The sequence below is a fragment of the Euleptes europaea genome, chromosome 13 (assembly GCF_029931775.1).
Source record: "Euleptes europaea isolate rEulEur1 chromosome 13, rEulEur1.hap1, whole genome shotgun sequence".
Classification (NCBI taxonomy): domain Eukaryota; kingdom Metazoa; phylum Chordata; class Lepidosauria; order Squamata; family Sphaerodactylidae; genus Euleptes; species Euleptes europaea.
Genome location: NC_079324.1, coordinates 63,663,056 through 63,678,906, shown reverse-complemented (window position 1 = coordinate 63,678,906; position 15,851 = coordinate 63,663,056). Strand labels below are relative to the sequence as shown.

At 52.8% G+C, this 15,851-nt stretch overlaps 1 protein-coding gene across 2 annotated transcripts; it reads left to right on the top strand.

Annotated features, from left to right (window-relative positions):
- Window positions 1-1,601: 1,601 nt before the first annotated feature.
- On the top strand, window positions 1,602-13,184 carry KCTD10 (potassium channel tetramerization domain containing 10). 2 transcript variants are annotated; one of them, XM_056859182.1, is made up of 7 exons: window positions 1,602-1,623; window positions 6,165-6,378; window positions 9,273-9,442; window positions 10,015-10,104; window positions 10,353-10,405; window positions 11,969-12,164; window positions 12,812-13,184. In XM_056859182.1, the coding sequence occupies exons 1-7, from the start codon at window positions 1,621-1,623 to the stop codon at window positions 13,028-13,030; spliced, it is 945 nt and encodes a 314-aa protein (XP_056715160.1). In that variant the 5' UTR covers window positions 1,602-1,620; the 3' UTR covers window positions 13,031-13,184. The 2 variants fall into 2 exon arrangements, with proteins under 2 accessions (XP_056715160.1, XP_056715161.1); XM_056859183.1 differs by having other exon boundaries at window positions 10,018-10,104; window positions 12,812-13,182.
- Window positions 13,185-15,851: the final 2,667 nt, after the last annotated feature.

Here is a 15,851-nt window from a genome sequence, read left to right as displayed (position 1 = left end):
CAAGCGCTGCCCAATCGCTCCCCTGCTCAGAGCTGGAAAGAGGGCAGCAACTGGATTCCAGACACAAAGAAGCTTGTTCCCAACCCTGGGAGGGCCACAACGAGCAGACGTCAGGGTCCCGAGAGAAGAGGATTGGGGGTGGGGGGAGCAAGCAGTAACTGGAGGAGCATGAACTCTATCAATTCTCATTAACCCAAAAAATAAGTTAAGGCATCCCCCAAAAACCAAAATTGGGACAATTCACCAGGTATGACAAAAACCAAACAACAACCCCCACCCAGCTGTTTCTGGTAAACCTAGACCACTGCGTCATCTGCCTTGTCTTATCTGGATTGACTTCAGCCTTGCATGGTCTACTTGTTTCTCTCCTGGAGCTCCTGTGATCCAGGAATAGGTTTGCAACTTGTACGAGGCGGGAGCGCGCACGTAATGTGGCCCGGCCCAACTAGGGTGCGCGGTGGAATCCTGAGCGGTCATCTCCCCAGGGCCTCCCAGGGCAGCCTCCTGGGCAAGGATCCCAGCAGCCAGAAGGAGCCCGGCCCCCAGGAACCGGCCGGCCGCCCCACCACCTCCCCCTTTGTTTAGAAACATTCTACGCTAAGTGCCTGATGTTTTCTCCTGCGTTTCATCCAAAAACATGGCTCTCCACGCAGCTCACAGGCACCAAAGAATGCTCCTTTGGGGGGGGGGGGAAGGGGATGCTCCAGCCAGCTGCCCTGGAGGGTCTCAGTGGGCAGCCGGCCGCCGGAGCGGGCTCTCCCTCGCAGGCCAAAGCACACCTCGGGGAGCCTTGAAGAACCCCGGGGGAGAGGGGATTTCGGCCGGGGCAAGCAGCTGACCTTGGGCGGCACAGGCGCGCCTCCTCCGCCCGTTCGGCTCTGCCCGGCCAGCCTCCCCAGTCGCGCTTTGCACGGGGGTTGGGTTGGGGAGGCCTGGGGGCCAAGAGGCTCTCCTCCTCCCTCTCTGTCCCGTGGGGCTATGGAGACTGGCCGACCTCGCGGGGCTGTTGCTAGGGGCCAGGCGTGCGGGGCACCTGTGGGCCGCTCGCAGGCGCTCAACAGGGGCAAGGGCCGGAGACCCTCCCCCCATCCTCCCACCCCACCCCTCCCCCACTTGCCTCAACAGCCACAACCGTCGGCCCGCCCGCCTGCCTTCCCCGGCGGCGCTCAGGAGGCATAGAGTCAAGGGGAAAGAGAGGCACTTCCGCTCTCCGACAACACACCGGAAGTCGCTTACTATGGTAGCTGAGGAGCGGTCCGCCAACTATACAGAGGCAAAAAATTTTTTTTTTAAAAAAGACACAGCTTTATCTTTACTGTCAAAAATGCAATTGAGAGCGCTCCCTTTAACATGCCCGGTCCCACTGCGCCTGTGGACGACGGAGCGTCCTTCGTTCATAGCGCTCCGGCCGGAAACGCCGGGTCGTTTCGGGTTCCGCTTCCTTTCTGTTCCGGCCGGAAAGGCAAAGGGGGGCGAGGAAGTGGGGCGGCGCTTGAGGGGGGGGGACGCCTCTCCGTCCCCGCCCCCCTCCCTCGTCATGCCTCGCTCTCTTCCTCCTCCCTCCCGCGCCCTTCCTAGTCGGATCCTTCGCTGAGGGGGGAGGCCTCGCGCGGGCTTTTCATGGTGAGCACTTGCGAGGGGGGGGGGATGAGAGAGACAGAAGACCCCTGAGGGAGGGAGGAGAAAGACCCAGTTACGGAAAGTGGCTAAGTTGCTCGGGGGGGGGGGGAATGTTGTGAAGGATGGGGGGGGCTCAGTGGAGGGGGGGGGGTCCCAGTGGAGGGGGGGGTCCCCGTCCCGCCCTCCCTCCCTCCCTCCCTTTAGAAAGAAAGCCCCGCTTCTTCTCCTCAAGGGCCCGATCCAGCCAGAGCTGAAGACTCCTGCCCTGTTTGCTTCAAGTGGGGCGGCTGGGGGCACCCCAAAGAGTCGCCGCCGGCCCCCCCCCCACACTTTGGGGTGCCCCCAGCCGCCCCCGGGCCCCCCACCCACCCCACCCCCGGGCTGTCAGTCCAGCAGCAGCTTTAGTGGCCCCTCTGACGGAATGCGCCCCCCCCCCCCAATGCAGCGGGGCTTCCTCCCTGCTCAACGCTCAGCCTTCGCTTGGGTGGGATCGCGCCCCCCCCTTCAGCCCCCCCCCCCAATCTCTCCAGCGCTTCTGCAGCCCCGCTCTGCAGCCAAAGACCAGCTCCCTTCCTTGGCTACGCTTTTGCTGCCCTCCTCGGCCCCCACCTTTTGATGCCGGGGTGGGGGGGAGAGAGGGAATGGCCTAGAGACTCTAGAGGGCCCCTGGCAGGGCGTGCCTGAGAGCCCAGGGAGACCTTTTGGGGTTGCCAGCAGCACCAGGTGAGAGGAGAGGCTGGAAAGCAGGGGGCAACTTTTAAAATGAAGGGAATAATTCACCCTTGGGGCAAGCACGGCTGATCCTCCGTCTCTGCCCGGGCTGCTGTCGCTGCTGCTTTGGGGGCAAGCAGGAATATTCCGGCAAGGCCTGTTAGCAGCATTTGCGTGGAGAAGGGATAAACGTTTTCTTCAACCCTGGCCCGTTTTCAAATGCACCCCTAAGACGGCCTGGTAACCGGAGCTCCCTTCCGCTGCTGCTGACAGATCCTGGGTGGAAGGTTCCAGCCTCGCTGCCTGAATGGCATTATTGATGGATTCCCTCTTGCCCCTTGGAGGCTCACGAAGCATCTGCAGACCCTGCCTTGAAGGTCAGGTCGCCTCTCAAGCTTAAGGGAGGGTCCCAGTTTACGGCTGCAGTCTTTGTATTGTTCTTAACTGCCTGTTGGGCCCTGCTTGTGGCCTGATAAGGGACGCCGGCGCAGAGCTCTGGGCGTTGGATTCCTGATGGATCTCTTCAGCCAAGGGAGGCGCTCTGAAAAGAGCTGCTTTTTCCGCTGGTATCTCAGGTTGCTTCATCCATCGCAGAAAGAGAGCCAGGTGGTTGGTTGCAGCAAAAAACAGGAGCCTTGGAACCAGTGTTGTTGGGTTGTGTGAAGCGCTGCCAAACTGAGGCTTTCGAATCATTACACCTTACTGCCAGTGAGGTGTAGCAGTTAAGACTGTTGATCTACACTTGGGAGACCCGGGTTCAAATCCCTGCTCTGCCATGGAAGCTTGCTGGGTGACCTTGGGCCAGTCATACACGCTCAGCCTCACAGAGTTGTTGTAAGGATAAAATGAAAGAGAGGAGAACGTCGTAAACTGCTTTGGGTCCCCATTAGGGAGAAAAACGGGGTATAAATGTAGTAAATGCTGTGGTCATTAGCAGACTTAATAAAGGCAGGCCAGATCCTCCAAAGGTCTACCCCTTCCCCTACAAGATCAACCACGGGGTTGGGGGGTGTCCTTAGGAACCCCCCTCGTTGGATATAGTGCAATAGTGAGGTCCTGCAGAACTCCGAGTTCCTGTGAACCCAGCACAGGCCCCCAGCCTGGAAAACTACCCCAGACTTTTCTGCAATGTTAAGGGGATTCTGGGCAAGCAAGTTATCTTTGACAAGTGTCGGGGAAGCTGAAACATTTGAAAACAACTGGGCCAGAAGGTTTCCAGTTGTGGTCATTCCTTGCTGAGTGCCCCTGGCAGCCAGGGCCACTTGACTGAGCTGGAAACCTATTCCTCCAGTAAGATGTTAGAAAAGCCACATTGCATTAGGGATGGTCTTCATTCTTTACAACCATGGTTCAGTTGCTGTTAAAATACTGCATGTTCAAATTCTTTGCATCTTATATTGTCGAAGGCTTTCACGGTCAGAGTTCATTGGTTCTCGTAGGTTATCCGGGCTGTGTAACCGTGGTCTTGGTATTTTCTTTCCTGACGTTTCGCCAGCAGCTGTGGCCGGCATCTTCAGAGGAGTAACACTGAAGGACAGTGTCTCTCAGTGTCATGTGACACTGAGAGACACTGTCCTTCAGTGTTACTCTTCTTTGCATCTTTTCAGTAATCCTTACAAGAGCCCTTGGAGGAGGGCCATTACTTTGAGCCTCCATACTAAGACAGGGACAGCTCACCTAAGGCCCTCTCGGAATTTGAACTGGCAGCTCCTCCCCTTGCCTCTCTGCTGCACTGGTTCATGTTAGTTGTTCTTGGACCATAGATGAAGGGTTCATCCTACTTTTCCTGGTTTGTCTGAAGAATGAAGCTATCCCAAAATTCTTAAGTTGGGAAACAGACTAGTAGGATAGAGGTGAGCCCTGCATGGACGGATGCAACTCAGCATCTGTGTAGTGACCAGGTGGGCAGAAAATTGACCAAGGCTGACTGGTATGCATCCCCACCCCTGGCATAAGTTACTACAGAATATTGTATGGGAGGAAGGAAGCTTCCAGTTTTGCCCTCCTGCAAGCTGAACTGTTTTGATAGTTTTCGTTTCAGGAAGGTAGGAAGGAATTGCCACCTGCTTTTAGGAGGGCAGAATTAATTAGCTGATGTTTGTGGGGAAAGGTGGCAGAGAGGGGCAAGCAGAAAGCTTCTCCCATTGTTTTTAGCCGTCTGGAAAATCTGACTCACTAAGTCGTTGCTTGATTCCTTTCTTGGGTCAAAACCCTGTGCTGGGGGGTGGGGTTTGCTCTGGAATTCCCAGGCCAGACCAAATTGAAAAACAAACAGTCCGCAGGCGACCAAGAAAGGCCTCCTTGTCGGCTCAGGAGTGGGACTAGAGGTGAATGTGTTTCTCTAGACAGAGGAAGCCTCTTGGGGGGGGGGGGCGCACCGCCCAAGACCTCTCCCACAGGCTGAAATTACTCATCCCCCTTTTGCAGTTCTCTGGGTTGTAAAACCCTTCCAAGAGGCTTCTCCGCAGGCAGACAGCAGAGTCACTCTCTGGGCTCTGAAAACTATTTCAAGAGGGCTGAAATTGACAACAGGCGAGGTTGGCAGGCATTGTGGTGCTCATGACGCAATGGTGTAAAAATCTGGAAAGATATGCCGAGTGTGGTATGTTGAGGGCTCCTTGGGAAGTAAACCTCCATGGCTCAGGAGGGCCCATGGAATAGGATTGCAATAAGCTTCTTCTAGGCACCATGGCTTCTTGAAAGTGTAGCTACTAGTAGCCAAATATCTGATGGATCCGAATTGGGAAACGGTTTCCTAAGGCCGTTGGAGCTGGCAGTGTGGCTGCAGGGTGCTTCTTTGCCCCCAAAGTCTTGAGGCCCATTCTCTCCCCACCCACCTTTGCATTTCTTTACCTGGAAGGGGCGAGGGAGAGGAGCCAGAGCCCATGGGCTCCTCCCAGTCGAAGGCTCCTTTCCCCAGCTCTGCCTGCTGTGTTTCAGCGAGATGCTGAAGGGGGCAGCTTGACGCCCATCCCTCATGTCAGAGACCTTGTCTTTACTTTCTTTTAGACTTATACCCCACCCCTCCCCTGGGTCACAGGGCTTGGGGGCGGCTCACAGCAGTTCAATAAACACATTCAACAGCGAGAAAACATACAAAATCTTTAAAATACGAGATAGTAAAATAATATTCTAGCAGACATCAAACTAAAACATCATCAGTTGGCACCCAGCAAACTACATCACCAGTAGACCTCAGGAAGAAGAATGCAGCCTACTTGGGGGGACATATAGGGAGAGGTGGACCCTAAGGTATGACGGTCCCAGAGGGTATCCTAGGATCTTTACCACTGCTGAAAAGGTGAGAGTTAGGGTTAGAATGAGTCTTCTCCCCACCCGCATATGTCAGAGAGAAGGGGGTTATCACAGAGATTCCTCCTTTACAGACCAATCTTCTATGTGTGTGCAACAGCATTCCATCATGTGATTCCCTCACCTCCATTCTGCAGTTGCGCAGCCCAGTCGCAGGCCAACCAGCTCTGTTGCTTGTGAGAGCTGGGGCCGAAAGACTTGGCCTCTGCCTACGTTTTCTTGACCTGTTATATGAAGAGAGGCAGCCGCCTCTCCGGCAGTGATGGCAGCTCATGGTGGATCCTGCAGCAAGACTGTCGGGTGTCCAGAACCAAAGGAGACAGAAACTGCCTTTAGAAACTGACAGGCTGTACTGAGAATGCACCAGCAGCACGCACGGACACACACACGCCCCACTGCCTTGCCTACGAGACCTCCGAAGCCCAAAGGGGAGGGGTTTTTATGTGGTCTATTGTGGCTTAGCCTCCCCACGTCGCCAAAGGGGTCCTGAGGCCCTGACGGAAGCTCCCTTTCCTTGGCAGGAAGAGATGTCCGGAGAGACGGTGGTGAGCACAGCAGTGCCGGCAGCTTCCACTCGCACCACCTCCTTCAAAGGCGCCAGTCCGAGCTCCAAGTATGTGAAGCTGAACATCGGTGGGGCGCTTTACTACACCACCATGCAGACGCTGACTAAGCAGGACACCATGCTGAAGGCCATGTTCAGTGGTCGGATGGAGGTTCTCACGGACAGCGAAGGTAAACTTCGCCCTGTTGGGGCTGTATAGTTAAGAGCGGGACAGGGGAGGGACTGTAGCTCGGCGGCAAAGCATCTGCCTGGCATGCGGAAGGTCCCAGGTTCAATCCCTGGCATCTCAGAGAATCCTAGAATTGGAAGGGGCCATGCAGGCCATCTAGTTCAACCCCCTACTCAATGCAGGATTAGCCTAGAGCATCCCTGACAAGTGTTTTTCCAGCCTCTGCTTAAAGACTGCCAGTGAGGGGAAGCTCACCGCCTCCCTAGGTAGCTGATTTCACTGTCGAACAACTCTTACTGTAAAAAAGTTTTCCTAATATCCAGCCGGTACCTATCCGCCCGCAATTTAAACCCATTATCGCGAGTCCTATCTTCTGCTGCCAACAGGAACAGCTCCCTGTTCTCCTAAGTGACAGCCCTTCAAATACTTAAAGGGATCAATCATGTCCCCCCTCTTCTCCAGACTGAACATTCCCAAGTCCCTCAACCTTTCCTCGTAGGGCTTGGTCTCCAGGCCCCTGATCATCCTTGTTGCTCTCCTCTGCCCCCCTCCATTCTGTCCATATCCTTTTTGAAGTGAGGCCTCCAGAACTGCACACAAAACACCAGGGAAACAAACAGTAGTTAGTTAATCAGAAAAATAAATGTACTGGGGTGGAATTCTGCCACACTCTCCAACTGGAAGCCCTGCTGTGTTAATCATGATGTGTGTGGCAAGTCTACATTTATGCATGGGAGGTTTTGCCTTGGATTTTCCACTCTAGATGCACATTTACCCCATCTAAATTCTCAAAACTGTGAGACTTCCAGCCGGGCTCCCAAGGTGGAAGGAAGCCGTCTGCATGCAAACACTGTAGCAGAGCTGCAGGGGGCTTGTGACACATCCTGCTTTGGCCCAGCTGTAACGCACACACGCAGCCTGGAGCGCAGAGCAACTGTGATGCCATGAAAGGGAGGCCCCCTGTGCATTCTTTGGCCTTATTTGTCCAAAAGAAAAAAGGCCTGCCAGAGCTTTGCTCTTTCTCCCCCTTCCCCCAGAGTGCATTCTTGTATCTCCGCCTGTCAAACTGGCCTTTGCGTAGTTTATGGAAACGGGCTCCTCCCGCTGTTGTGCAAGACGACCTCTTCAGAGCAGCTCCTTCAGCCCGCGGGAGATGGCTGCTGGCATCCTGGTTCAGAAACGAGACGTTGCACTTTTCTTTTTCCCCCAGTCTCTTCTCAGTAACTCATGGGCTGCTGTGCCAGCTCGCAGGAGACTTCCTGTGGAAGACACTAGCCCCAAACACCATTCAACAGTCAGTCATCTCTTTTGCATTTTTTAAAATGCAACTCATTAGAGAAAGCAAGCTCTGCAGGCTTGTTTGCCAGAGCCAGGACTCTGGTCAAATGAGGGGATAGATCTAACAAGTCAGTGAGTTGGGAGCAGGCCAAAAAGTTTGCGAAAGTTATGGGTCTGCCGGCTCCGATATTCCTGCTGCTTTTAAAAAGGAGTGGGAGGAGTCCCAGTGGCATTCTAAAGACTAACAACATTTATTCCAGCATCATATTCCAGCTCACTTCCTCAGAGGCACTGGAGTATAAATCCCGTGCACCACTTTGAATGCACAACAGAAAGGGGTTGTTATAAGAGAGGCCAGTTCAAAACACCAGGCCATCTATAGAGTAATTGCTTTCCTCAGCATGGGTGTGAGAGACTCCCAGATAGCGACAGGTAGGCAAAATGTAAAACCTGGGGCAGATGGAATGCAATAAACAGATACAATAGGAAGCTACAAAAGTGTAGCTGAAGTAATTAACATCGGAAAGGTGCAGGATCTGTAACAACTTGGGCACCTATAGTGAGTTAGGAATCCCAAGTCCCTATTAAGACCTAAGGGGACATTGTCTTGTATTGGTTGTCCACATGTGTTAAGTGCCGTCAAGTCAGTTCTGACTTAGGGTGACCCTATGAATTAATGACCTCCAAAACGTTCGAGTTAACAGCCTTGCTCAGGTCTTGCAAACTGGGGGCCGTGGCTTCCTTGATTGAGTCCATCTTATGTTGGGGCTTCCTCTTTTCCTGCTGCCTTCAACTTTTCTTATCATTATTGTCTTTTTCCAGTGAGTCTTGTCTTCTCATAATGTGATCAAAGTATAATGGCCTCAGTTTGGTCATTTTAGCTTCTAGGGATAGACTTGATATGATCAAGAACCCACTTATTTACCTTTTTGGCAGTCCACGGTATTCATAAAACTCTCCTCCAACACCACATTTCAAATGAATCAACTTTGAATTTGTTAATGAATTCTAGTACAGCAGGCTAGCCCGATCTCATCAGATCTCAAAAGCTAAGCAGGGTCAGCCCTGGTTAGTACTTGGATGAGAGACCACCGAGGTAATGCAGGGTTGCTATGCAGAGGCAGGCAATGGCAAACCACCTGTTAGTCCCTTGCCTTGAGAACCCCGTGGTCCCACAGTTGCTGTGAGGTGGTTGCAACTTGACATCACCCCATTATTAATTATATTAATTTCATGTTGTATTCATCCGTAGAGCTTCCTTTGTCAGAGAACTAGGTCAACAACTGTATGCCTGGAAGGTGCTCCACCTCTGTTTGTTTGCTTCCCTGCCTGCTCACCTGGAGGAGATTCCCCACTTGGCCCAGGTGTCCAGATAGTCTGCACATGATTGCATTTCCCAAGTTGAGTCTTGCATCTCCAGTCGCAAAGTTTGTGCGTCTTCCTTGTTCAACTCCCAACCTGGCACCAACAAAGTGTCTTGGAACCCTGGGGCTGAACATGCCAGTCAGAGAGCTGCCCTTGCTTTGGGCAGCAGCTGTGCCCGTTGGCATTCGTCCCCTTCTTTCTCTTCCCACAATGAGCCCCTTCTGCTTCTGTCTTGGCTCTGCCCCTTTCCAGGCTGGATTTTGATAGACCGCTGTGGCAAGCACTTTGGAACCATCTTGAACTACCTGCGCGATGGTGCCGTGCCACTTCCGGAGAGCCGGCGGGAGATCGAAGAGCTGTTGGCAGAGGCAAAGTATTACCTGGTGCAGGGCCTGGTGGATGAGTGCCAGGCCGCCCTCCAGGTGGGCATACGACGGGTCCCCCACTGAGGCATCAATGTAACAGGCTGGGCCTGACCCTCTGGTTCTGAGCGGAGAGTTTAGAGCCTCCTCCGCCCCGCCCCCGCACACCATCAGGATGAGTCACAAGTCTTTGGGGTCCTACTTGGCCCCAAGTTTGCTGATAGGGCAGGAGAGAAGGACCTGAGCCTCCAGCTGCTGATGTGGGGAGGGGGGGTCCTGTATTTACATGCACACTAGAGGAAGGTTCCTGCCCCCCTCCAGTGGCACATCAAGGGAATAAGTTGCGGTTTCATTGGTTGTCAAAAAGCAGCCACATGCTCTGCTTTGGATTGAATTACCAACCTCCAGGTGAGGCCTGGAATTCTCCTAGAATTATGACTGATTTCCAGACTACAGCGATCAGTTCCCCTGGAGAAAAGGCTGCTTTTGGAGGGAGGGTTGAACTCTTATACCCTGCTGAGCTCCCTCCCCAAATCCCACTCTCCCCAGTCTCTACCCCCCAAATTTCCAGGAATCTACCAACTGGCAACTGTAGCCCACTTTCCCACTTCTGACCGGTGCTCTCCTTTCAGCAGAATAAAGATGTCTATGAGCCCTTCTGCAAAGTGCCCATCATTACATCCCCCAAAGAAGAACAAAAACTAATCGCTACGTCGAACAAGGTAAACCAGTCTTCCACCTGGCAGGCTTCGTACAGGGTCGCTGATGTCAGCTTGAGAGCTGCCCCAGCGCCTCTCCCTTCAGCCTTTCCCCTTCACCCTTCGTTGGGGCTTCTTCTCACTGTGCCTGCCTAAGCTGGAGAACTGCCCCCCCCTCCCCTGTGGCTTGGGACTTACCCTGATACTCAGGGAGGGCTGGCTGTCCAGCTGGGCTGTTGGTCCGAGCACTGAACCGACCTGTTTCCTTGCAGCCGGCAGTCAAGTTGCTGTACAACAGAAGCAACAACAAGTATTCCTACACCAGGTAAAAGCTTTTTTTGTCGAAGGCTTTCACGGTCAGAGTTCATTGGTTCTTGTAGGTTATCCGGGCTGTGTGACCGTGGTCTTGGTATTTTGTTTCCTGACGTTTCGCCAGCAGCTGTGGCAGCATCTGAAGATGCCTGCCACAGCTGCTGGCGAAACGTCAGGAAACAAAATACCAAGACCACGGTCACACAGCCCGGATAACCTACAAGAACCAAAAAGCTTTTTTTGTTCAACATCGAGAAATCGACCCCTTTGACGTGTAAATGAGTTACGTGGAGCCACTGAGATGTAGTAGTTAAAGCATCACACTAAGATCTGGCAGACCCAGGTTCAAATCCTCAGTTAACCAGGTTGAAATCCTCATGAAACACTAAGATCTGGCAGACCCAGGTTCACATCCTCAGTCAACCGTGAAGCCTTGAGCCAGCTAGTGTGGTGTAGTGGTTAAGAGCGGTGGTTTGGAGCAATTGACTCTGATCTGGAGAACCGGGTTTGATTCCCCACTCCTCCACATGAATGGCGAGGGTAATCTGGTGAACTAGATTTGTTTCCCTGCCCCATATGAAGCCAGCTGGGTGACCTTGGGCTAGTCACAACTCTGATAGAGCTCTCTCAGCCCCACCTCCCTCATAGGGTGTCTGTTGTGGGGAGGGGAAGGGAAGGTGATTGTAAGCCGGTTTGATTCTTCCTTAAGTGGTAGAGAAAGTCACCATATAAAAACCAATGCTGCTGTTGCTTCTTTAATCTCTACTAGTCTACTTCATAAGTTTTTTTGTGCAGAAAGTGTATGCGCGTGGGGAACCTCCACGTATGCCACCCTAAGCTCCTTAGAAGAAGGTTAGCATAAAAATGACGTAACTTGGTGAAAAGAAGGGGCAAGGGGGTTTTGCCTGGATAAAAACTGCTGGCAGGGAAAGGGGTGAAGTAGTTGAGGGTGGCACTTAGAAGCCTACAGACTTGTTGAGCTCCTTGCCCGAGCTTTAAATGGGATGTTGTGCTCAGACGCTGTTTTTCTGGCAGTGGGGCTGGCGTGGAATCCTGTGGGTGCCTGTCTGGGAAGTAGGAGCCTGCAGGGAACAGTGAGGTCTCCCTTCTCTTGAGGGTGGTTTCACAGGGTAGCTGTGTTGGTCTGCAGTAGTACAGCCAGATTAAAGTCCAGGAGCATCGTAGAGACCGGCAAGATTTTTAGGGTGTAAGCTTTCGAGAGTCAAAGCTCCCTTTCATCAGATTCTTGAAAGCTTATACCCAAAAACCTTGTTGGTCTCTAAGGTATTACTGGACTCAAATCTAACTGTTCTCTTGAGGGACCTGGAGGAGGGTGTGTTAGAACTACAATCCAAGGGCTGCAGCCAAGTGAGATCAGACAGCTGCAACTCTCCAGTTGCTGGCCAAAGGGCTTTGAACAGAGGTGTTGGAGGCCTTGTGCCCTTCGCTGAAAAGACTTGGCACTGCCCCCAGTTGAAGAAGGCCATGGCAGTTGTCTTTGGGTGGGATCATGGCTGGAAGCACCCTCCAAGCGTCCCGTTGGATGGCATAACCATTCCCTGTCTGCTCCTTTCAGCAATTCTGATGACAACATGCTGAAAAACATCGAGCTCTTTGACAAGCTGTCGCTGCGGTTCAACGGGCGCGTCCTCTTCATCAAGGATGTCATCGGGGACGAGATCTGCTGCTGGTCTTTCTACGGGCAAGGGCGCAAGATCGCAGAAGTCTGCTGCACGTCCATCGTATACGCTACTGAGAAGAAACAGACCAAGGTGAGTTTTCTGGCTGGTTCCCCCGCCGCCTCGTGGCACCCACCTGCTCTGTGCGGCAGCTGAAAAGGTTGAAGGAGCTGGGTATGTTTAGCCTAAAGAGGAGAAGACTGAGAGGGGATACGACAACCATCTTCAAGTACTTAAAGGGCTGTCATATAGAAGATGGTGCCGAGTTGTTTTCTGTGGCCCCAGAAGGTCAGGCCAGAACCAACAGGTTGAAATTAGATCAAAAGAGTTTCTGTCTAGACATTAGGAAGATCTATCAGTTAGAGCGGTTCCTCAGTGGAACAGGCTTCCTCGGGAGGTGGTGGGCTCTCCTTCCTTGGAGGTTTTTAAGCAGAGGCTAGATGGCCATCTGTCAGCAATGCTGATTCTATGAATTTAGGCAGTTCATGAGAGGGAGGGCACCTTGGCCATCTTCTGGGCATGGAGTAGGGGTCAGTGGGGGGGGGTTAGGTAGTTGTGAATTACCTGTATTGTGCCGGGGGTTGGACGAGATGACCCTGGTGGTCCTTTCCTACTCTATGATTCGAGGAGGCAGCTTTGCGTATGTGTGTGTGAGAGAGAGATTTAAGAGACTGATGAGGCTGAAGGTGGAAAGCAGAGTAGGGGACATCCTCTAACCTCCATTGCTTTGTGGTGTCCAGGTTGAGTTTCCAGAAGCCCGGATTTACGAGGAGACATTGAACATCCTGCTGTACGAAGCGCAGGATGGGCGAGGGCCAGACAACGCCCTGCTGGAGGCCACCGGAGGGGCAGCTGGCCGCTCCCACCACCTGGAGGAGGACGAGGAGCGAGAACGCATTGAGCGGGTCCGGAGGATTCACATCAAGCGCCCGGACGATCGGGCTCACCTCCACCAGTGAAGGCGGCCCGCTTGGCCCCCGTTTCGGAAATCTCCGTCCAGCATCCTAATTTATATCCTGTGAGATCTATCAAGTGTATTTTAAAAAGTGAATTAAGAGTATTTGAGGGTACTGGACAAAGTAGTTCTGTCGCTAAAGTCCAGGAGGTGTCTGACTTTACTGCAGACCTGAGGATTCAGTCGACGCTTCAGAGGCTGTCTCAGCTTTTCCAGCACTTTTTAAAATCCAGCTTGCTTCGCCTCGAAGGAAGAAGACTTCCCTGTCTGGGTGTTTAACAGCTGTGTTTTACTGCTGTCATTCACCCAGAAATCCAGTATTCAAGGAGGGGGCCACTGTGCTAGCAGACCTCTGCCACCCTGTCCTCTGAAAAGGTTTCACACAAGAAAGGAGCTGCATCTTAAAGGATGCACTGTGATGAAATCTGCAGCAGAATCTGGTTACTTTGCTTGACCTGAGAGCCACGTTGCCCTTTTCTTGGACTCCTACCCAGTCCCGTCGTTCTTGAGGGTTCTGGATTTCTTCTAATAGGAGGAATAGGAGGCTGGGAGCTGTAGGAGTTTCTTTACGCAGGAAACGTCAGTGGGCTTAGCCACAATGGCTTGAAGCCACAGCACGACAGCTCTGCCCAGCTCTTGGCTTTCCTCGCTTCTCTTTTTCCTCCTATGTCCCAGTTTGGGGGAGTCCCCTCGTGGCACCCACCACAATGCCTTAAGCCTCCCTCCCCCCCCCCCACTAACTGTCAGTCAGCTCTTTCCTGCTGTGAGTTTGTGTGTCTGTCCTTGTCCGTCCAAGGGATGTTGTATCCTATTTTAGGCTGATGTAAAATTATCCAATTTTCCATGTGCAATTGCAGTCAGACAAGCCCTGTTGGTTTTGGTGGCAGCAATGTTGTCTTGATGCAGATTCATATAGGAGCTGCCCTCGGCCTTTGTGCAAGAGCCTCATCTTTCAGAAGTCTGGGATTGTGTTGATGCTCTGTAGCCGATGGAGGGGGGAAATCCTCATTTCCTCTCTTGTAGCCAAAGCCTTTGGGAGAGCCAGTTTGCAGAAGGTGCCTGTTCTGCCTCTAAGTCCCGCTGTTCTGCCTCTAAGTCCTGTGTGGGGTACATTCTGTTTGGGGCCTGCTGGGCCCAAATCCCCCTTTCCTAGCTCACGTAGGCTCTACCTACTTCAATACATAGCAGCAGTGATAGAAGATATTGGGGACTGAGCAGAATGTCAAGGAGTCTTGGGAGGGGGCGAGAGATTTTGGGAGGCCATTGCTTAATCTACCTCTCAGAGCAGAGTGACTCAATGCAGAGATAGTCTTGTGTATTGTTCAGGGCATAATTCGCAGGCACCCCCAAGGATTAAGATGAGAGCTGATGGAGTAAAGATAATCTAAAGGAGAAGCGTCCACTCTGAAGCATTGGATGCGCTGCTTACTAAAAGGCAACATTTGCCATTTTCCCTCCCCGTCTCAGCCATCTATCCACTGGTTTGCTGAGCACCAAACTTGGGGGGGGGGTAACTTTTCTGTTGCCCCTTTGTTATACCTGTTTCTTGGACACCTTAAACTGTTGAAGCCTCTGATGGGCAGACAGAAGGACAAAAGTGTGTCACGTGTGCTGTGCAGTTCTGTCTGCAACACCCTCCCGTGGAGGCGGGGCTCTCTAAATGCCCCCGAGTTTCCCTGACAGTGTTTAGCCGCTGTTCTGCCCTCTGCCACCTGGCCTCGTTCTTGGCCGCCTCCAGCTGTTTCAGTGGGAGCTCCAAGCAGCCACCTCTGTCCTCTCCCTCCTTCCCCAAAAGCCTGCTTCGTCTGTCTCAGGCCGAGCATCTCCACCAGCTTTGCCTCTTTCTTGAAGTGGTATTGACTATTAGAGAAGGCAGAATTTTTCTAATGATGTCATGATGGGTTTTGTGCAAGAGGAAAGGCATAAGTGGTAGAGGAAGGAAGAAAACTGTTGGGGGGCACTTAGCTACAGCCATGGCGGTTTGAAAAGACCCAGGTAGGAGACCGCCACAGCATCCTCTTTGTGCTATCAACGCAGTCCTCTTTGCAAGAGAGTCCAGAAGTTGGCCGGCGTGAGTCTGCCCAGTTTCAGGATCATGTAGCCAGTGGTAGAGGACAGGCTGGGATTTCCAGTGTGGGGTGCTCAGAGCCAGGCAGGGGCTTCTCCTGAAGGTGAGGCAATAGTCTCTCCCCCCAGATCTGCAGCTAACCAATTCTGTCAGTGTATAGAATTGCCCACCCTCTTGGCTAGGCTACTTGTATTTCCACTCCAGAATTTTTAAAGAAGAAACGAGGCGGCAGTTGAAGGCTTCCAGGGCTAGAGGAAGGGGTGGAGGGCCCTCGTCTTCCTGGCTGTGTTCTGCTGGGAATGTGGTCTCATGGGAAACGGGCAGGGAAGGGAGGGGCTGTTCGCTCAGGGTTAAAAACGAACGTGCCTAAAGGAAGCACAGCTTCTAGCTGCGGAGGACAGAAGCCGTGCCAGAGAGAATTGTGAAGAGTGTAGGACCAGCATCAACAAGAAGGGGGAGGCAGAGTGTGGAAACAGGTGTGAAGCTAGTGTAGGTTCTCTCGCTTCTCCTTCTTCACCCAGTAAGGAAAAGGGGGACATTTATAATGGTTTGGTATGAACAAACGAAGTTACAAGGCAGGGTTGCTTCATTCCGCTGGTGAAAAAGGAAATGCAGCACTGCCTGCATGAACCCTGCCCTCTGTTGCGGGGGGCCCCTCCAAGGTTGTTCTCTCCTCGGTCAGGGCCACAACAGGAGGGCCGTTCTGTTGTTGCAAAGCATTTGAGGGTGGCCGTTGCAGAAGGCCCCAGCCGGCCTC

Coding starts and splice junctions, on each gene's coding strand:
- KCTD10 (XM_056859182.1), top strand. Junction 9,443..10,014: donor AGTGCCAGGCCGCCCTCCAG/GTGGGCATACGA, acceptor CTCTCCTTTCAG/CAGAATAAAGATGTCTATGA. Junction 10,105..10,352: donor TAATCGCTACGTCGAACAAG/GTAAACCAGTCT, acceptor GTTTCCTTGCAG/CCGGCAGTCAAGTTGCTGTA.